The following is a 22107-nucleotide window of genomic DNA, read 5'->3' as shown; positions in this document are numbered from 1 at the left end:
TGTGTTGATTTTATTCCGTGCCAAATTTGCTTGTAATTCAGCATTTAGAAACCCTGTATTTAGGTGTGAATAATGTAATGGTTATGTGTGAGAGGGTGTGAAGATTTGATCAAGAGTGTGCAATAAAAAGGTAACTTACAACTGGACTCGCAACTAACTCACGAATGGTGACTCGCCAAAATGAAGCACACGTATAAAGTATGCAGGAAAATGAAGAGTCAGAACAGCTAGATCATTACAAGACAAAAAGTACAGTCTGGCCTAGTCTGGTAACTCGCGACTCATCCCAACCACGAAGTGACTCGCTAGTGCACCATGTTTTGCTGAAAAATGACCTGTAACATTCCATCTCATATCCTACTATAAATACCCTTATACCCACGAAATGTAAAGAGCTTCTAGAGAGAATTTTGAGAGAGAAAACCTAGAGAAAAATAAGATTGATTCATCCACAATTTTATATACTTAATTCTCCAAATTCCTCTACTCTCACCCTCTCCATTGTCATACCCATGAGAGGATTATAAACAAAATCCTTACCTCACCAAATTCATAGTAGTGAGAAGGTTCTTGATGTTTGGGAAGCAGTTCAAGAGAGAACCAATTCATATTAGTTAATACAATGGGCTAATTGTGGGATCTGAAAAGCTAAAGAAGACACGATCTAGCGTAACCTTGTTGGAGCAAGAAGCTTGGAGAGCTTAGGTGCATTGGGTAGATTAAGCTTGGAGAGTCTATTGCTATTCATGTATCCCAACTAATTTTGTAGTGGATCATTTACTACTTAGAGGACGATGGAGAGGTTTTTCGCCGAGTTCTTCGATTTCCTCTTCGATAACACAGGCTAATGTTATCTTCTGTTTGCATCTCTCTTTCCCTTACTCTTAGCTTTTAATTTCTGCTGTTGTGATTAATTAATAGCTTAGAATAGTGTTAGGTTCTAAGACTTTAGGAACTAATGTATTAGAATTTCAATTTGTATATGTTAGCAAACCATGATCAAAACAATGAGTTTAGATTTAGACTTACTCAAAGGTTGGTTTTATGTAAGGTTTAAATCAAGTAATTGCAGGAATTTATTGGTCAAATTCTGCAAGGCTCAATCGATCGAAAATTAGACTCGATTGATCGAAATCTCGAAGAACAAGAAATCTCTGCAATATTTTCAAACCAGCCTAAGCCCATATGACGTGTAGGGTTAAGTGTTTCACTCCAAGTATAAAAGGAAAAAACCCTAGCTACGTTTTAGTAGTGGTTGTTGAGTTGTGTGTTGAATTTTTTGTAAGATTTGAGAGGTATTTACCTTCATACACACACATAGAACTATTAAGATCAAAATTCACATCAAGAACTTGATGGTTGCTTCAGTTGCTACATAAAGAACTTTCAAAAAGATCTGAAACCTTTGAGAGGAGTCTCAAAGTCACAAGTCTAGGAAATTGTAGTTGCTGCAAATCAAGGAAAGAAGTAGTCCGTGGACTCGGAACTGTCATGTGGTCGTGGTAGTAAGTTTTCTACACGAAATAGCAATAAGATGTTAGTGGTCTAAATCTTATTGTACAAACTGCAATTCTTTCATAGTGGATCTGTTTTTACCTTGAGGATAGCTAGATTAAATCCTCCCCAGATTTTTTACCGGTTAGGTTTTCCTGAGTCATCAAATTTTTGTGTTCTTTACTTTCCGCTGCTTTACTATTTGTGTTTATTTGAGTTTAACCTAATCTTGAATAACAATTTTGTTAATCAACTTAGTGTAATATTAGGTTAAACATATTTTAATAAGGGATCTAAAACTTAACAAGTAGTTTGCTTATTTGGGTATTGCTTAAACAAACTAACATAATCCAAACCAAGATCTGCAAAGAGAAAGGAGACTAACTCAAAATCATTTAGAGATTGATCAACTGCTATCAATGTAGTAAGGCTAGTGAATTTATGAAAGTAATCTATTATGGACAGGCTACTCTTCTTTAAGGTGGCTAGCTCACAGTAAATCTGCATGGTTTGAGAGGCGAACATACATTTTAAAGTTAACCAAACATCTTTAGAAGTCACACATTTGACATGTGCAAGAATGTTTTTTGAAAGAGATGATATGATTGCACTTAAGAATGACTTGGTCCTAGAGGTGCCAATTTGTGAAGGCTAGATTTTGATTAGTTTCACAATTTGATTGTTAGTGGCGATAATCTATGGTAGACTTGGTTTAGAACTATCAGTAACTCCGAATGTTGCGTCTTTAGGTGTAGGAAAACTTGTGCTTTCCACAGAAATAATTGTCTCTTGTGAGCTTAATAGTTATCAAATGGTGGGGGGAAATGTGGGGGAGGTGTTTGAGGAGTTTTATGAATCAGTGCTATTGGCTAAAGTAGACGAAGTGGAGGTCATTTTGTTTAAGAGTGACGATTATCAATATTTTTTCTTATATAATAGAAAATTTGTCAAGTTCAATTTGAACTTTCTACCTCATCTTAACAAGGTGGAGGCTAACGTATGATCAATTTTTTTTGAATTTCTATTGGTACGTACGACCTTGCTTGAAGAATTTTTTACATTATCTCTTTTAACCCTCAAAAATAGAAAGGAAAATGGTACCATACACTGATATACTATCAGTCTATCGACCAGAACATCACAAACAAGATCTGTAATTTCACTTAGTTAATTTGATATCTATAAGCTTGAAATTATGGGATGACAGATTATGATCAATGAATCATCGATCTGTAATCCCATTCTCAATCATAATGTCGGTTCCACAACTATTTAGAGTTAATTACTTGGTTCTCATGTGCTAGCTAGCTAGGAAGGTTTGTCGAGGGAAAGAAATAATTACTGCAATGCATGCATAAGATCCATTTCTAATTTCTGTGCCTAAAACATCTTGCAAAAGTAAAAATCTTTTTTTTTTTAATTAATCATAGCTATAATGATTAATGAATAAGAGAGGTTTTGAGTAACGTATGTTTTCATTAGAAACAATAAAAAGTGTTAATTAAGTTATAAGATTATTGTGAAGTAAATTGTTTTTTTTTTTTTTTGAATAAACCAATCACAATATACGATGAAATCGTATTCCTAGTTTATTTTATATTCTGATTCCTTCGTCACTAAAGTGTGAGATAGGCCATCGAAAAGAAACGGTACGCACAACACAAATCTCTTAAACTTGGCTTTTGACCTGTAAAATCCATTATTAGGGTCAGTTACGTTCTTTCCACGTGAGCTCCAGTCACACCTTTTGTGCCTTTAGTGAGTGTTGTGTTGGCCAGCAGTATATATAAAAAGTCATGCAATTTTCTTCTAGGGAAGAGGAACAACGAATGTTACATCCAAAAGAATACGAAATGTGGTTACCAACGTTGATATTCATATATATTATAGAGGGCTATTAGATGTCTGGCTATTGAGCATTAAATTGGTGCTATAGAACTAGAAGAATGTGTTTCCTACCAACTAAAATCCTTCATAAGCAGTAATGTCCTTCCTATCTTTCGTGTGTTTTAAGTTGTCAATATATATAATATGCATGTTACGTTAAGCATAATTTTCTCCTCTATCAATCACAAACATTTGTTTTTTACACCATAACATATACAAACATGCACGTTTTCCTATGATCCATACCTTGAAGAAAAATTTATACAATGTAATTAAGAAAGCAAAATATTAGAGTACATGACAAATTGAACCGTAGGATTCCATATGTTTGTCCCACCTTCACAATTTTACAATTTTCCATAGCGGAACTATAGCCAAGGTGGGGGCCTAGGCCCCAATTTTTTTATTATTATTATTTTTTAAATCCTTTATATTACCTATAACTACTAAACAATTTTTAAAGACATATAGCCTATAAAAATAAAAATAAAAATAAAATAAAATAAAAATTCTGTATTTTCTAGTTCCGCCCTGCCCCATGCATGGTCAATCAAGTATTTTCAAATTTTCTGTTTTGTAAATTTGTTGACTTTTTTTCTTAAAATTTTTAATAATCTTATACTCATTTTGTTTAATGTTGGGAGACCACAGTTTGATTCCTTACAAGCACTTTAAAAATAGGCTCGCGTGGTGTGATGTCGAAGGTTATAAAAGATTTGAATATGTCTTTCTCCAATTGGTTTTGAGGTGGAATGACATAGCTCACGTTCCGACATATGATAACTTTCATAAAGATTTAATGGATTTCAAATTTATAACCAAATAAGGATTGTTGGACAAGATAGAAATATTCTCTATTCTTAATTTGTCATTCATAATTATGACTAAATTTCTTGACTACGCAAGAAATTATAAAATTTAGTTTGTGTGGACGTGTATGCGCGTGCTTTAAAGTTTGGTATATGATGATATTGCGGAGAAAATCAACTTAGTATGGCTTGTTTGTCACTTCAGAAGAGAGGTAGTTCTAGTTGCAAAACTCAAACACTATGCTATGAATTCAAAGATACACTCACATGCGCAGCAAGAAAGCAAATCGAGTGCGAAAGAGAAGTCAAGCAGGAAAAGATCATTATATTTGTTTGGTACATGCTGGGAATTAATTAATTTAGATGTAATTGGCCTTTTTTTTTTTTTGTGGAGAAAGATATAATTTAACTAATTTAATAGAGGGCACGCACATCTTGATGTCTCTTTTGAACTTCAATTATATGAATCTCAGGCCTCTACTTGAGAGTTGAGCCCAGAAAAAAAAGTACCCGCGAACCTTATTTTAAAAGTTCTTTTACGCCTAATCCACATGCATTATTGAAGTTCCAATTTTTTTTGGTCTATTAACTTTACTATGTCCATTTCATGATAGTTGTCGGGTTGATTTTTAATCCTCAAATCATTATTAAATAGATAATGGGCTTTGAACCAAAAAGAAAAGATATGTTTCTCCAAAAAAAGAAAGAAGAAGAAGATATGAGTGTAAAATAATCATGAATTGTAAACTGTCCTGTTGGCAAGATAAATTAAATATTTAGATTTAACGGTGTACACAAGTCACAACCATACATTATTTGATGAAAAGTAAGTGATCGAGATCAAAGGGGAGGGAGGGGGGATGTCAACATTATACCATACGCGACATTGTAAAATTTCATGTACATGATAATAAATGCATATCAGAAGTACTAACGAATCATAGATATGGAAGTGCATATTGTATCACATTGTAAAATTATACATATCGTATGATATATAAACATGTGAGTTTAAAATGATTTTTTTTTTTTGTAAAATTTGTGCTTTTATTTGAGTCCAACAAGTTGTTAGACCTATTTTTAACACAAAATTATTGTGCCACTTAATCGCTCCTAATAAAATAACATGTCCATGAGTTTTTTTTTTCCTGCCTACAAAATTTGCACTACTCACTTGAAACCTCACTTTCATATTTGCAAATTTATTTCCTATACCATGAATAAGCTATCAAATGACAATATAATTATTTTGTTGTTTTTGTTTTAGAGCTTTTCCATCGGTTTCTTAATTTTTACATGCATTTTGCATATTCAAAGGCCACTTATTTTACTTTACTTACATAACCACTCTTTTACAACATTCGCGGCTTCATATTTACAATACACAACATTAAAATAATAATTTTTTTTGTACAAACAAAAAAACAAAAAAAACCAACCCATCGTCAACTACACCCAGGTCTCGGCACCACGTCATCATCATGGTCACCACTTGCAACGAGCAACAAACCCAAATTACACCATTACTAACCCAACAATGAACCCAGCAAATTAGTGACCCAAAACCACCCACAACTAGATTGACAGTAATAGCTAAGACACTCAGCCCCTACAAACCCAAATTGCAAACCCATATCAAAAATCAACAAGACCCACACATCAACACCATACTGACAACAACAATGACAGCAAGACGACGGCGACGACGTAATGAAGAGAGAGAGGGTGTGGGTGAGAATTGAAAAGAGGAGAGAAAGTGTATAAAATAATTGAAAAAATGAGATGCATGAGAAGCAAACAATAATATCTGTCTTTAGAGATTTCAAAGGAGCGAACTTCACTGAACTTGAGAGAATTCAGTTACGAAATTCTCTATTGTATTTGTACCTACCTTTTGCCTCACTATAAATGATCCCATTTCTCATGAAATTCCAGACCCAATTCCCGTCTAAAGAGCTAGAAGAACCCATAAAACCTAGAGGCTAAACCCTCTTCAATCTCTCTACCTTCTCCTTCTCACAATGGTCAAATTCAAGAATGGAGAGATTAGGAGGTGTTTGGTTGAGTAATTTGAGATGAGATTTTTTTAATTTTTGTAGTTTTTTTAAATGTATGTGAGTGAAAAGTGTGTGAAAATGTGTGTAATGTTATTTAAAATGTAAAAATATGAGTTTGAGATGGGAAAACAAACAAGCTCTAAACCTGTCACACATAAAACATCTTTAAGAGATTTTGTCTTGATTGGAGTTTAGGGAGCATTTGAGCAATCACATGACAACCAAGGAGGCTTGGAGTTTGCAAAGTGGAGCTCAATTCCGAATATGGTGACTAGAGGAGAAAAAGGACTTAAGGAGTTAGTTTAGAGTAGGAGCTATTAGGGTTTAAGTATGTTCTTATTTCATAGCTTAGAGGGTATGTATGTGAAATGTACTGCAACTATTTTCCTTAATGGATCGTTTTGGTGATGAGACAATATAGAGAGGTTTCCGCCTGGTGCTTGGATTTTTCTCTTTGTAAACACTTCAGCGTTTTGTTGGTGTTTTATTTACGTGGTTGTGCTTTATTATTTGTCCATCCACATGCATGGTAATGTCAATTAGTTAATCACTTAAATAATTGGGCTTTAAATTGTTCAATTAGCATAAAACCGACATTAGCCGAAAAAAATAGAGTTAAGATTAATTGAGTTTGTGCCATCAACTTTTTCATAATTCAAAATAAAATAAATGAGCCAAGAGTTATATAACTCAACTAGCATATCCGTAATACTTCCAATAGAGATGTTTAAGGTTCAAATCTTTTCATCACGTTGTAACAATAGAATTATCAATAAATAAATTAAATAAATGATAATTATTGAATTATTTACCAATTAGGGTTTGATAGCACATTTTATTTTTATGTTTCTAAGATGAAAGGTAAAAATGAGTTCTACTGATTGATATAAATGGATTTTTTTTTAAAGGGGAAGATCAATTTGTTTTATTCAACTACCCAAAAAAAATAAATAAACATTACTGTCAAAATAACTTCTTTTTTAGAATCACCCAAAAAAAAAAACTTTGTGCATTTACTAGGAATACAAAAATATAGTAAACTCTCCAATATAACATAGATATCACTTCTAGAAAAAGAAAGAGTCAATAAACTTTATATAGCTAGGAATGACACATTGTCATTATATCATTAGGCATGAAAATGGATGATTGATGAGAGAGTACAATTGTACAAACTACAGACATCATTTTTGAAGGATCTAGCTCTCTAGCAGCGTGGTCTCTTGAACCGAACCATGTAAGGACACAAAAATAGTTGATGATACGTAAGAAAACCGGTAAAGGTACAAAGAGGTCAGAAAAATTTCATGTATAACTATAGACTAGTATAGAATATAGATAGTGCAATTTTTTTTTTTTTTTGGTAAACGATAGTGCAATTTAATACTATAATAAACTACCATAAGTAATTTAATATACTACCATAAAAAATAAAAATAAAAGTAATTTAATAATACTACAATACAAAAATTAACAACACTAGCACGCTATATTCAACGCTACAGTTGTTGTTGTTGTTGTTGTACCTTCTACTCCTCTCAGTTCCACGCACTCCTCCCCTTCTCTGCAACTACAATTGAGAGAGACGTACAGACTACCCGACAGACAGACAGACCGACCGACACAACTCAAAATCCAAGAAAATACACACAGAGAGAAAGTGCTGAGATTTGTGTCTAATAAAGCTGTGATTTTGTGAAGGAAAGGTGGTTGCTTTTGATCTGAATAAGGGTCAACTGGGTAAGTTGACTCGGAATTTGAAATGGGTTTTGGTTTAATTTAGATATTTCTTTTGATTGGGAGTGAAAGAAGAAGAAGAGCACAATGGCTTGGAAGGGTAGAGGAGTGGAGACAGCTTCGAAGAGTGTGGTGTCTCGAAAATGGACTCTGCTGCTTTGTATTGGGTGCTTCTGTGCTGGGATGCTCTTCTCTGATAGGTATAGTTTTCCTTATTTCCTTCTGATTTGAAGCTCCAATTTTGTGTGTTTGCAATTTGGTGAAATGGGTAGCTGTGTTTATCTCCAAATTTTCAAAATTTTGGATTTTTTTGGGTTTCTGGTGATGGGTTTTGATGGATCTTTAGAATAACATGCATGGATTTTATTTTATTGGGGGGGAGCAATAGTTTGTAAAGAATCTTGATGGGGTGATGACTGTTTCTGCATTTACATCTGATGGTCTAAATTTAGATAATTTGATGTAGTGATAATGCTGGACAGTGATTTGAAGAGGTTCAAATGGAACATGATGCTTGTTCCGTGGATTTTTCTTTTTGTTGTGGTGTCCATTCTAGTTATTGGAATGGGATGGATCTGAATTTAGTGTTGAAATCCAATTAATTTAAGTCTTATTTGTTAATTGCCATTGCCAGTGCTTGAAATTCAGATATTGCAACCATCAATGAGGGTTGGTTCAAGTTTTGTTCCAATGATATCTGGGTGCTAATATTCTGCTATCGTCTTCTCACTTGCTTTTTGTGAGTTTGATGGCAGTGTAATTGGGCAAACTGTGATCGAACCAGCTTCCCCCCCCCCCCCCCTCCCCCCCGGTTTCTTTTCTCTTCTTACTCTCCCACACTCCCACTCCACTGTGTTTATGGCCTTTCAAGAATAGTATATTTATTTGTATGCAAGAGTAACCTAGTGCTGACAGAGATCTCTCTTAATGATATTGCTAAGCATAATGGCCGATGAAATGCATCGAATTAAACTCTTAGAATCTGATTGTCACCTTTACATGATATCTCTATGCTCAGTAGCCAATGCCTTTTTGGCGTTCTTTTGTCACTTATGGCTTTGGTCTGGTATACATTTATCTCCTTTTGGCAGCTCATTTGGTCCGAGTGACCAGCTGATTGGTTTTTCCTCCAAAATGTAGAACTTAGGATGTAGGTTTCTGCTTAGATCCATATTACAATAACTGAGTTAAAGTTGAAGAAGCACATCTTTTTGATTTTTATGCACTAATTAGTATAACTCGTAATGATCTTGATTGGGTTGACAACATCCTCTACTGTTGTCTATCTGCTCAACTTTCAAAATTGAATCAGCATACTTTCTTAACAAACTTTGTTACCTAGTGAATACATGTTAATGGAAGTGACAGAGTTTATACATTCTACATTGGAGTTTATTTTTTATATGCATCTAATACTAAATAAGATATTGTGGTTACAGAATGTGGATGGTGCCTGAAGTTAAAGGTATATCAAGGACAGCAAGTGTTGAAGATGAAAAGCTAAATTTAATTTCAGAGGGTTGTGTTCCAACAAATGTGAGTATAGTTGTCCGAATAGTTTGAAAACTTTGCTGTTACCATCTACTGATATCCTAATAAATGAACAATCATAACTGTCTCTCTCTCTCTCTCTCTCTTGGTGCTGATTTCATAACTATGTCTTTACTGGTTTTTTTTACTAGTAGTTTTTTTATCTTTTTATCACATTCACCAATATTTTTTATTGGTGTATTAACATGTTGATCAATTTTGGTTTTCATTAGAAGGATGTGAAGCATGAATCCAAGGACATTCTAGGGGAAGTTTCAAGGACTCACAATGCTATACAGTGAGCAATTTTAAAAATTGGTACATCTAGTTTTCTATGAACTGCTGAAAATTTATTCTTGTGGCTGCATTCATAATGCAGAACTTTGGATAAAACAATTTCAAATTTGGAGATGGAATTAGCTGCTGCCAGAGCCGCACAGGTGTCTATACTCAATGGTTCTCCCATATCAGAAGATCTTAATATTTCTGGATCAAGTAGGAAAAGAAAATACTTGATGGTTGTCGGCATCAATACTGCTTTTAGCAGCCGTAAGCGTAGAGATTCAGTTCGTGCTACTTGGATGCCTCAAGGTATATGGATTGGTTGCTCACATTTATTAGATTTTTTTTTTTTTTTGGATTGAATTTGATCAATTCTGACTTCCTTTATAATATGAAAATCAGGTGATAAACGAAAGAAGCTTGAAGAAGAGAAGGGAATTGTAATTCGGTTTGTAATAGGTCACAGGTGGGTACTTTGTATGATTGTAAAGCTGTTTTTGCTCTACTCTTTATTTTGGCATCTTTTTTTCTTTTCCTTTTTTTGGGGGGTTTAAATTAATGAAATTTATGGTCTTTCTATCAAGAAGATTATGGAACTTATACATAGTTTTGAGTCTTTACTGTACTTTCTTGTCTACTTCATGCTCTTTTCCATGCAGTAGTCTTTTTTAATGAAATCTTATCTCATCTATCAAAAAAACAAAAAAGATTATGGAACTGATATTTGCTAGTAGTTTTGTCTAGTAAACAAAATTCTTTTTATACAAGTTAACAACCACAACTTCACATAGGACCTGAATAAGCCCAAATTTTGGTATAGCATACTCATACTGACTGTCCTTTGGTGGTTAAATCAAGCAAGGAAGCATTATCAATTAGATCACCACATAAGGAAAGTTGTTTCTAGAATGATGAGATCCAAAGGAAGGCAATTTGGTTGGGCATTAATGGAGGTATAAAGGACAACAACAATAAATGTTTCCAATTTTTTTTTTTTACTTTTTTGATAAGTAGTTTCCAATTTTGTTATCTAATTCTGAAAATCATATGCTTTCAATTTCTGAGTGATATACTAAACGTAATTAATTATCGGACAAAATTTACCTATAAAATTGGTTGTAACATTAGGCTACAACTTTACTTAATAAAATAAACATTACTAAATATTTTAAAAATCTAACCGTTGAATTGCATGTTCTTTACGCTCTTAACACACATGTCAAATTTTGTATCAATTAGATATTATTTACTATATGATCTATAAGTTTATATTTTATGCACAATTTTTTATTTTGAGCAAAAAGTAATACTTATTAGAACACACACGAAAATAATAGTATTTTAAACTGGGATTATAATACATTACATAATCAGAGTACAACTACAAAAGGGCCTAATCTTTGTAGTTGTAGACTGGTATTATAAATAGCAGATGCTAGACACACAACCAATGTGGGATAAACATCCCTATTTTTTTTTTTTTTGAGCAAATAGTAATACTTATTAGAATACACACGAAAATAGTAATGTTAATGTTTTAAACCAAGTTTATAATACATTACATAATCAAAATATAACTATAAAAAAGCCTAACCTTTGTAGTTTTTGTAGTTGTAGATTGAGGTTATAAACAGCGGACACTAGACAAGCACAGTCAATGTGGGATAATTCTTATGCATAATTTTAAATTACAAAAACTTGCAATTTAAACAATTTATTGATAACATATCTATTGATTTTTAATTTTCTAGAAATTTTGTAAACATGAAGAATATAAAAAGAACATGTCATCCAATAGTAGATTTGTCAAAATTCACCTCTGATAAAAAGATATTGAGTAAGGTTATAGTTTTAAGTTACAACTAATTTTGTAGCTAAACTTTGTCTTTATTTATCAATGCAAAATTTTATCAGATCCAGTGATCTTGATACTGTCCTGTACAGGATATTTTAGGCACAATAGAAATAAGATGCTTACCTAGATGTCAATAAAACATGGGAAAGCATTAAGATCTACATGAGAAAGAGCAATTTTTTGTGTGAAAACCTAAGGCCTTGCAAGATTGAACCTAAGATCTAAGCCAATTTCAACCCCACCCTTTACTGCTTGACGTAGAATCCATAGGCTTCTCAAAATTTATGTTAGCACCATAGACTGATAGCTTAAGCTTGATGCAGGAATAAGATAATGTAATGTATCAGTCAAGGGGAGAATACACTTTAGTATCATTGATATCTATCTGGCTCCAACACTAGATATCTATCTGGATCCAACATTAGTGTCTTATATCTGTTTATGTGCACATATCTGTGTCTATTTGTGTGCATGCCCTCCCCCCCCCCCCCCCCCCCCCCCAAAAAAAAAAAAGAGACAGACTATATGTTCAAAGTAGAGAAATGTATATTTCATTGATTATTACTTATATTGAATATCTCATTTCTAACAATCCTCAATCACACCAATGGTTGTTAAGCACATATTCTCACATGATGTGTCTCCTATTATTTACATTTATATTGATTTATATACAATACCCTTAATTTTGAAACTCTTTTAATGGAAGGAGTTTGATTTAATTCTTTATCCCGTTATTTATTCTGTTGCTAGTGCTACATCTGGCGGTATCCTTGATAGAGCAATAGAAGCTGAGGACAAAAAGCATGGTGACTTGTTGAGACTGGTAGTGCTTTTCTCTTTCTCCGTTTTCAACTATCCCTGTTGAACTAAATCTGGTTTCAGTCTATGTTGACCTTAGGAACGAGCTAACTATATACTGTTATCTTTATAAATTTCATGGGAGCAGGACCATGTTGAGGGTTATCTTGAATTGTCAGCCAAGACGAAGATATATTTTGCCACTGCTGTTGCTTTGTGGGATGCAGATTTCTATGTCAAAGTTGATGATGATGTACATGTAAATATAGGTAATGATGAAATGTAAAAGCCAACCTTGTCTGTTACAATACATGTAGAAGTATGAGACACTTAGGTTTGGTAATTTTCACCCCCCCCCCCTCTCTCTCTCTCCTCTCTCTCTCTATTTCTGAATGTCGTGAAGAGAAAAAGGAAATTATCATGTAATTCTGCAAACTAAAGTTTCTTTATATAGTTTGTATCAGTAAAAAGTAGCCCTAAAGATTCAAGTTTGAACATCAAAGCCTAGCAGTCTTTTAAAGTATGACTATAATGTGATGTAAAGCAACATCTTTTCATGGCCATAAATTACCATAACAAAAGAGGGGGGGGAGCAGTTGTTGCAGAATTAACAGTCAATTTTTTTCTTATGCAATTGAAAACTTAAGTTTGTTGCTGTCCTTATGGGCTTGATTATGTTCCAGTGGCCATGTACTTTTGTCTTTGTCCATGTTTTCTTACATTTAATCATATTTTTGCAGCAACACTTGGAGCAACTTTAGCAAGACATCGGTCAAAGCCCAGGGTGTATATTGGATGCATGAAATCTGGTCCAGTCCTTGCTCAAAAGTAAGCCAGTCTTGATGTTTGTTCATATAGGTCAACATTAGAAATTATAACACTTTTTCATGTGGTTTCAATCAACAGGGGAGTGAGATACCATGAACCTGAGTATTGGAAATTTGGTGAGGAAGGAAACAAGTATTTCCGTCATGCTACAGGGCAGTTATATGCTATTTCAAAAGATTTGGCTACTTATATTTCAATCAACCAGTAAGTTCTCATGTTTTATTGCAAAATAAAGTAGCTATTGTTTTTGCCCAAAAGTTATCTATCCTGACTTGTTCTCTTGGAATGGTAATCATCTAGGCATGTGCTACACAAGTATGCTAATGAGGATGTTTCCTTGGGTTCATGGTTCATTGGATTGGATGCAGAGCATATTGATGACCGAAGATTATGTTGTGGTACACCACCTGGTAATTTCTTAAATTTATGCATCTATTAAGTCTTTAACAGTGTGTGTACACGCGCATCACACACTTGTGCATGTCTATGGTATTATTAATCATTTTTCTGCAACAATTATTTTTGTTTAGTTCAGAAATAAATTGAGGTAATCAAGATCATTTACTTATCAGCTCTATTGTTGTCTTTTACTTTTGTAGTTGCCGATAATTTACTGACGCTTTTTTTCACATCATGTACAGTGAAGTTTCTCATAAGTGCCACTGAATACTCACAATAGTTGATACTTTCCTGGTTAGAAGAGGGCAGCATGGTTTGCACAATTATGTGGCATACCATAGTTGGTATAAACCCCTTACATGTCACTACAACAAGTCTGGCACATCAACATACTAGTTGTCACACACTCCAAAGAGACCCACAGTATTGGAAAAAATCACAAACTGTACTATCCAGGAATCTCTTCATGTGATTAAGAGGAATTATACACTATAAGCCTGATATAGTTGCTATATGGGAGTGTTGATTGCTATTTTATTAATCTATCAAACTACTAGCCCTTTTTCATATGATTAAAACAACACACTTATATAGAATACTAAAACTAAACCCTAGTCCTGGTCTACTAGGAAATCCTAATTCTAATTGATTTGGAAAATCTCAATTATTGAATGACAAAAATAACCAGGGAAATTAATATAATTATCTAATAAGACCTAAAAATAACTTATTAAAAAAAACTAATAAGACCTAAGATAAAAATCTAATTAAACAATAAAAATACAATTGACTTTCAAAATTAAATAAAACTAAACTAAAATAAGAGTTTTTTCTCGCTTCATACATCAGGTTTACTATGGGATCCTCGCTTTTGGATCCTCCAATTTAAGGTTTGTGCACTTATTATAATCAATGTTCATTTCTTGCCTGATGGGTAGGATTCTTTGTAATATGAGTTTTGGGTTAAGACCTTCCAGGTCCTGATTTTCTGTACAATAACACAGTTGTGAAAAGCCTGTATTAAGCTCTATGGAGCTTCAACTGTTAAAAATATCAGGCTTTGACCACCTTGTTGTTGGTTGGTGTGTGCATTTGTGTATGACATGCTTTGCTTGTGTGTGCATGGTATAAAAAATGCTGATATGATGCTGGGATAGTTATTGTGAGGAAATAATGTGTAACTTAAAGATTCTTGTTGCCAATTGTTACCACAGATTGCGAGTGGAAGGCTCAGGCAGGAAACGTCTGTGTTGCATCGTTTGATTGGAGCTGCAGTGGGATCTGCAAGTCTGCTGAGAGGATCAAGGAGGTTCACCGGCGGTGTGGAGAAGGTGAGAATGCTTTGTGGAGCGCAGAGTTTTGACAAATATCAATTCTTCCAAACTCAGGAGGAAGCAAATGCATGGCATGAGTTTGTCTTAGAAATGTATGGTACAGATAATGTTTGTTACATGAAGATGTATATCAGATGGACAGAGATGTAAGAGAAGGAAGCAAAGAGAGAGAGAGAGAGAGAGAGAGAGAGAGTTGGTTTCTTTTTCTGGGGGTTCTACTCCATTTTAGATTAGGAGAGAGACCCAACAGCAAATCTATAGAGATTGTAATTCATCATTCTTTAATTGCTTGGAGAGCCATACTGTAAGTTTGCCATGGCTCATGTAGACATAATAAGTATCTAGTTGAGTTAGCATCAGCTGCCTATTTTGCTAAATTAATTAGTGGATTTTTCTGGTGAACTTTTGATAGCTTTTATCCCCTATTCATGATTGCAAGTAACATGATGATGAATATTCTAATGTTAAGATTTCTCTTTCCTTGATGCTGAAGCTTCACCAAGCAATCACTAGTGATTGCTTGTCTGGTAAGTCGACTCGTATCATATGACCCAAATCAGAGAATTGGAGTCCTAAGCTAACCACACTTTTTGATTGCACCAAAGTCAGTAGCTGTCTTATCTTGTTGTGAAAGTTGCAGTAGGTTTATTACCGGCACCTTTGCTGGACTGACGTAATAAATTCACGTCTATAGATGAATTTCCTCTACAGTTCTTTTCCTTTTCTTTTTCCTAATTTTTTAAAAGACTTTTACTTTCATTTCTATTATTACATTTATGGTCCGTTTAAATTGAGAGGATGGAGAGGAAGTTGAGTAGATTTGGCCTAAAATTATTTTATTTTCAGCCAATTTTACTCTACATCCCTCCACCCCTCATCATTTTTCCTTCAATCCAAACGGGCCCTTAGTTGGTAGGTCTTCACTAAAATTAACCAAATTTCAATATGTGATATTAAATGAACTGTGCATGAATTAATGGAATGGGCTGAAATACAAATTTTTGAGATCAAAGGCTTGTTAAAGTATTTTTGAATTTAAATGGCTGAAGAGCAGATCACCATCCAAAACCAAAAATTTGAATCAATAGTTCCACTTGCATGGTATCAATTAACATACACTAAGGGGGGTTGGGGGTTGGTGTTGGAAATGGTTTTTTTGGCTTGTTTGATTAGGAAAAGAAAACTCGAGAGATTTCAGTAGAGCTTAAGGAGTTTTCTTCCTAAGTCATTCATGCTGATCTTGTTTTCTTTGGGAGAAAATGTGGGGGGTAGAAGAGGGGCCTTTACAAAAAAATTTACTCATCTACTCTTGCCTCCCCTCACTTGTGTATGACATTTTTTTTCCTTTTTCCTTTTTTTTTGGAAATACTAGCATTATTTTTTTCTTAACTATTAAATTTTTATATATATATAGAATAGGGACATGAAAGTAAATTTATACCAAATACATTTCTATCATCTCAATTATCTTATTAACCAAAACAAATGAGTTTTTTCATCTCTTCATTTTTTTCATCCTCCCAACTAAAACACATGAGGAAAAATTAAATTTTTTTTATTCTTAACCAAACAGAGCTTAGAGCTCTAGACACCCACCTCAAAATCAAATACACGCTAAGAGCAATTGCATCAGTTGGTATATAATTTTGTATAATAAAAAAATGCTCAAATTTACACATTTTTGTTCAAAAACAGCCCACATCAGTTAGTGCATAAGTGTGTATATTTTACATTTTCGTTCAAATTGCTACAGTACCGTGTAAATATACACGGTTACTGTAGCTGTGTAAAATTGTTATTTTATATTTTTTTTCTCTCACCTCTCTTCTTTCTCCATCTGACTTCTCTCTCTCTCTGCCTTTCTCTCTCCCTTTCCCTCTTCCTCTTCACAGGACAAAACTCATCAACCATCGTCCAACCACCACCACAACAACACCACCCAGCACTGCAACAGCACCACCCACCTCTGCAACCCAGCAACACCCACCATCACCACCACAGCCAATCACAACACCTTATAACACAAAATTGACCCAAAAATCAACAGAAAATTAAACTAAAATCAACAAAAAAAAATCAACCCAAAATAAACAAAAACAAAAACCAAATTCAAAGGAAACCCAGAAAACCAGCTTTGCCTCAACCCAGAAACAGAGGATGGAGCTCGAAGCTGGATCGGATCGGATCGAGAAACAGAGGACGAAGCTCGGATTGGATTGGAGCTTGGTCAGATTGAGAAACAGAGGATCGGAGCGGATTGGAGAGTTGATCTGAAATGGGTAGAGAGAGAGAGAGAGAGAGAAATGAATAAAAAATGAACAGAAGGAGAGAGACAGCGCGCGTATATAACGATGGCAGTTGAGAGAAATAATAAAAAATTGTAAGAAAATTGATTATTTAATTAATAAAAGTGGTAGAATAGATAAACTGATGTAGGTGCTTTGTAAAAGTAAATGTGTAAAATCTTAAAAGTAGGTTTTTTATCCTTGACCAAACAGAGCTTAGAGCTCTAGACACCCACCTCAAAACCAAATACACACTAACACATGGCTGAATCTTAGACATGGGGAAGCTAAAAATGTAAAGCCATAGAAATGCTAAAAAGCAAGTCTTGAAAACATGTGGAATCAATCATGCGTTTGTACTAAACGATAACTCCAAAAAACTAATACCATCATGCCTTGACCGAAAAAAGCCAAGTCCACTACTTCTCACTCTTCCCACTAAAGAAGCTTCAGATGATGCATCACTCCAATCCTTTCATGCGTTTCCCTTTCATGTCATTAGTCATAAGAAGATTATATTTATCACCACCACTACATTTCAGTTTTGCAACATCCTTATCTCTCTTTTCATTCATTTTAAACCTCAGTTCTTGACTTCTTGTTAGTGCTAAGAGTGAAGTGAGCATTTCATTATTGAAGAATGAGAACAAATCTTGATACCAATGAACCCAACTCCATTACCCACCTCCCAATGCTCAAGTTCCTTGATTGTTCTCTTAGGGTCTCTGCGATTCCTTTAAGTGCTGTAACCATATGGCTAACTGTGACAAACCAGCAGGATAATACCACCTATGGGAAATTAGAGTTCTCCAATCTTATGGGCCTCAAGTAGGGAATACTTTCATATAAATGTTCTTAGGATTTATTAATATATTTTCTTTGTTCCAAGTTTATGATTTGAGTATCTTTTTTTTATAGGTACATGGTTTACATCAGTGCTATTTGTGGTGGTTACGCTTTTATTGCTGCAGTTTCTTTATGGGTCAGATGCTTAGTGAAGAAAGCTTGGCTCTTCTTCGTCACTGACCAGGTTTTATTTCCACTACCTTCATGGAATTTCTTTATTCCTACATATATAATTTAAAACATTTCATGCATTTTCTGGAAGAATGATAGGTGGAGTTTGGAAAAGTAATTGGTCTCAAGAATAATTCTTAAGACTTTTACTTTAGACCTGAAGATCTGAATTTTATTCCTTTAGCTTCTCCAAAAGATTTCAATATTGAAAATTAAAATTTAGTGAGTCCGATTTGGTCTTATCATAATTTAGTTTACAAACTTTCAATTTGTTACATTCGATCCCATAAAGTTTAGATTTCGTCTAAATTAACAGATTTTGCATTTTGTGGACAATTTTTCAATTATAGCCCCTTTTGAGTTGGTCTTATCACAAATTAGTCCTACAACTTTAAATTTAATTGCTGTATTTTGATCCCTTAAAGTTTAGATTAAAATGAAATATTTAATGGGTCTTTGAACGAAAACCCACTGAGTTTAATTTAGTTAAAACTTTAAGAGCTCAAATCCAACAATTACAAGTTTGTGATCTGATAGGACCAAAGCACATAGCTTAAATTTGTAATTCCCCCTCTAAACATGTAGTAAAACATCCTTTTCTTTCCTATTTTTCTTTAACCCTTTCATTGTCATCAAGTTTTAGCTCAAGATTTGGTTCTGATTTTCTAGTGTACAACCCACCAACCACATGGTCCTGACTGATGCAAATTTTAACAGCTTTCTTTCTTTTTTGGTGCAGATTGTAGCTTACTTCATGGTCACATCCGCAGCAGCAGTGTTGGAGATACTGTACTTAGCATACAATGGTGATAAGGAAATTACATGGAGTGAAGCCTGTAGTTCCTATGGAAAGTTTTGCAATAAAATGAAGCTAGCCTTTGTTTTCCATGCCTTGGCCCTTTTCTGCTTCATTGTTTTAGCTGTAATCTCTGCTTATAGAGCTTTTAGCATGTTTGAGCCTCCTTCCCTTCCTTCTAAAGAAGTGGAAGAAGAAAGAGCCTAAACACTCTTATGCACTAATTGCTCTTACAGTTGGATTTCAAATAAAAATATACATGTTTCTTTTTATCGGAATTATTTAGAAAGAATACAAAACTGATCTCGTGTGGTTGAAGAAATTATTGTGTTTGTAACTGTTTAGTTTTAAAAACTGGACCGAAGTAGCCAATCCAACGGGATTCAAACACCAATTCGGTCATATAAAAACCCCTAAAATGTGTAAAAATGGGAAATCAGGAGCAAATGTAATTCTTTAACGGTATTGGTTTTTAAAACCAAAAATAGTTTGCAGAGAAACAAATTCATGCAGGGTATCTATTTGACCAAATAATAACTCCTATTGGCTCTTTGTGTCAATTAATGAGTGTGTTAAAACTTAAAAACTTAGAACTCAACAGCACGGAACTCATTGCTAATATCACTTCATCAAAAGTTTCATAATTCATTGTTTTGGTAATTGTTACTTTGCTAGGGTGATTTGTTGAAATTGATATATAACAAAAATGGTATGAGTGATATTGTTCTGATAGTAACTTATTTCCATAATAAGTTATTAAAAAAAATGTGTTACTTAATATTACTCAAAGTTAAATGTGTCACAAAAAGAGAGAGAGAAGGAAAATTTTATTCAGCTCTCAGTCACTATCTGTTTGTAGGCTTGTGGCCTGAGACAAGGAAAGAAAGAAGTACGTGGATTGAACCAAACCAAAAACAAACCACCTTGTCAAAAAGACAAAGAAAAAGGTTGTAGGGGTTGCTTCAGAACTCAGAAGACTCAAAACGCTTTGGGGAACCTTTTACGTGGCCTATCTCACCTACCGCACCGAAAAGCACCATCTTTTGCCTCTTTCTAATTTCCTACTCTTTTTTTTTTTTTGTTAATTATATTTTTACAAGACACACCTGTCCAAAAAATGTGTAAATGGTGTGACACACTAGTGAGAGGATAATGGCGCATCTTAGCCAAGTTTGGAAGGGTTTGGTTGGCCATTCCATCCAATCTATGGAAGTATTAGACAAAAACCTGACCTTCTAGGAGCACTCATATCAGTGAAACTAAATAGTTATATAACTATTTTAGCTCCACCAAAACACAAAAATCAACTCTACAGCAGTGGAGTTAAAGATATTTTTTTACCTTCGTTGATACAGTGCACATCTATAAATAGATATGCATGGTAGCTGAAAGCTAAAAAAAAAAAAATTATTCCCAGCCTGGATTAAAATAATATATGTTGGTTTATTTTTTTACATTATTTTATTCTCACGCCTCTCTCTCAATGTCACTTTCATCTCATCTGAAGCTCTCATCTCTCAAAACTCTCTCAAGCTCACTCTTTCATTTTATCAATCTATGTTTCACCACCGTCGACCTAACTCATCTTCAACGTCACCGCCACCAAAGCTCGACGTCATTGACCTACCAACTGTCCCAAGCCGCCGATCAGCCTCAGACCCACGCCGCCAATCTGCTCAGACCCACTTCTCTTCCGCCGATCCACTTCAGGTCAGTTGTCTCTGTCTTCTTCATGTGGATGCTTGGGATTTTTGATTTGGCTATAACATCAAAGAATTTGAGATTTTTTATTTGGGTATAACATCAAAGAATGTGGTCAATGATTTTTTTTTCTTGTTCTTTTAGTTTATTATTTTAGATGAAATAATTTTTTTGCTATTCTTGCTCAATGAAAAGTTCTGTCATTTGATCTCAAAGCATCCATAAATGGACAGAATGTATTTGTATTGGAATGTATTGAGAATTTTCTGTTTGCAGGAATTTGTTGTGTAGTTTTCTTTATCAGTGGGATTAAGCTACATGTCAAATTAAGTATTTATGCATAATCATGTTCTATTGTTATAACTCTAAGTATTTTAAGTTTTGATATAAATGTTAGTTTGGGAAAATTATTTGTGAAAACAATCCCAACTCCACAAGGACATAAGCGAAAATTATTTGCAGCATATAGCTAGGAAGGATGTTGAGCGTGCATTTGGAGTGCTTCAAGCACGCTTCGCAATTGTTCATGGACCTGCACGATTTTTCCATCTTGAAACACTCCAAAAGATCATGAAAGCGTGCATAATTCTCCATAACATGATTGTTAAAGATGAGCGGGATGAAAATGAAGTGGTAGACTTGGATTATGAACAAATTGATGGAGTGGATAATCCTCCTATGCAAGTGTTACGTGAACAAAGTGATGGATTTATGTCATACATTGAGAGGTATGGACACATTAGAGATTGAGAAATTCATTTTCAACTCCAGTTGGACCTCATTGAACATTTATGGCAATTGCAAGGCGAGTTGTAGGAACTTCCTTTTTTATATGTTGAGAAGCATGAGTCATAGGAACTTGTGCGAGTGTGTGAGTTTTATTGTAATTTGGTTTGAGTTATGTATGTGAGTAATCTATGGATTACATTGTTCTAGCTATAATATGTGTTATATTTTATATGTTTTCTTATAAAGTTCCTCTATTTCATAATTTGGTTTGAGTTTTGTATATATATAATTTGGGGTTAAAACAAAATATTATTGTTACTCTAGTTTCTTATTTGTTACCATGATGATTGAGAAATTCTTTTAGTAAAAAAAAATGTATAAGTATAATTTGGTGTTAAAAAAATCACTTGTTAACACTAGACGATTATTTGCTATCATGTGGTGGCGGCAGCGGCAAAAGAGTCGGTGGTGGTGACAGCAGTAGTGACAGCGGTAGCCATTGCAGTGGCGGGGCGGTGGAAGAGTCAGTGGCGGCGGCGGTAGTGGCAGCGGTAGCGGTTGTGGGT

General features: G+C 34.1%; 2 protein-coding genes across 3 annotated transcripts; both read left to right on the top strand.

Annotated features, from left to right (window-relative positions):
- The first annotated feature begins 7736 nt into the window (after positions 1–7736).
- On the top strand, positions 7737–15415 carry LOC142640936 (putative beta-1,3-galactosyltransferase 2). 2 transcript variants are annotated; one of them, XM_075815260.1, is made up of 11 exons: positions 7737–8184; positions 9424–9520; positions 9748–9812; positions 9894–10105; positions 10199–10262; positions 12405–12477; positions 12601–12721; positions 13193–13280; positions 13359–13484; positions 13581–13690; positions 14894–15415. In XM_075815260.1, the coding sequence occupies exons 1-11, from the start codon at positions 8072–8074 to the stop codon at positions 15040–15042; spliced, it is 1218 nt and encodes a 405-aa protein (XP_075671375.1). In that variant the 5' UTR covers positions 7737–8071; the 3' UTR covers positions 15043–15415. The 2 variants fall into 2 exon arrangements, with proteins under 2 accessions (XP_075671375.1, XP_075671376.1); XM_075815261.1 differs by having other exon boundaries at positions 7755–8184; positions 9751–9812.
- Positions 15416–17749: 2334 nt separating this feature from the next.
- Positions 17750–19433, top strand: LOC142641617 (CASP-like protein 2D1). Its single transcript, XM_075816087.1, has 3 exons — positions 17750–18126; positions 18217–18328; positions 19055–19433. Exons 1-3 carry the CDS (start codon positions 17939–17941, stop codon positions 19316–19318), a joined length of 564 nt encoding a protein of 187 aa, XP_075672202.1. The 5' UTR covers positions 17750–17938; the 3' UTR covers positions 19319–19433.
- Positions 19434–22107: the final 2674 nt, after the last annotated feature.

The sequence above is a fragment of the Castanea sativa genome, chromosome 6 (genome assembly GCF_040712315.1).
Source record: "Castanea sativa cultivar Marrone di Chiusa Pesio chromosome 6, ASM4071231v1".
NCBI classification, from domain to species: Eukaryota; Viridiplantae; Streptophyta; class Magnoliopsida; order Fagales; family Fagaceae; genus Castanea; species Castanea sativa.
The sequence above is the reverse complement of the archived record's forward strand: the minus strand, read 5'-3'. Positions and strand labels throughout refer to the sequence as shown.

Excerpts from the sequence above, each read along its gene's own strand:
- LOC142640936 (XM_075815260.1), top strand. The coding sequence starts at position 8,072 with ATGGCTTGGAAGGGTAGAGGAGTGGAGACAGCTTCGAAGAGTGTGGTG. Across the intron at positions 9,813-9,893 it reads AGGACTCACAATGCTATACA|AACTTTGGATAAAACAATTT; the intron begins GTGAGCAATTTT and ends TTCATAATGCAG. Across the intron at positions 10,263-12,404 it reads CGGTTTGTAATAGGTCACAG|TGCTACATCTGGCGGTATCC; the intron begins GTGGGTACTTTG and ends TTCTGTTGCTAG.
- LOC142641617 (XM_075816087.1), top strand. The coding sequence starts at position 17,939 with ATGAGAACAAATCTTGATACCAATGAACCCAACTCCATTACCCACCTC. Across the intron at positions 18,127-18,216 it reads TCCAATCTTATGGGCCTCAA|GTACATGGTTTACATCAGTG; the intron begins GTAGGGAATACT and ends TTTTTTTTATAG. Across the intron at positions 18,329-19,054 it reads TCTTCTTCGTCACTGACCAG|ATTGTAGCTTACTTCATGGT; the intron begins GTTTTATTTCCA and ends TTTTTGGTGCAG.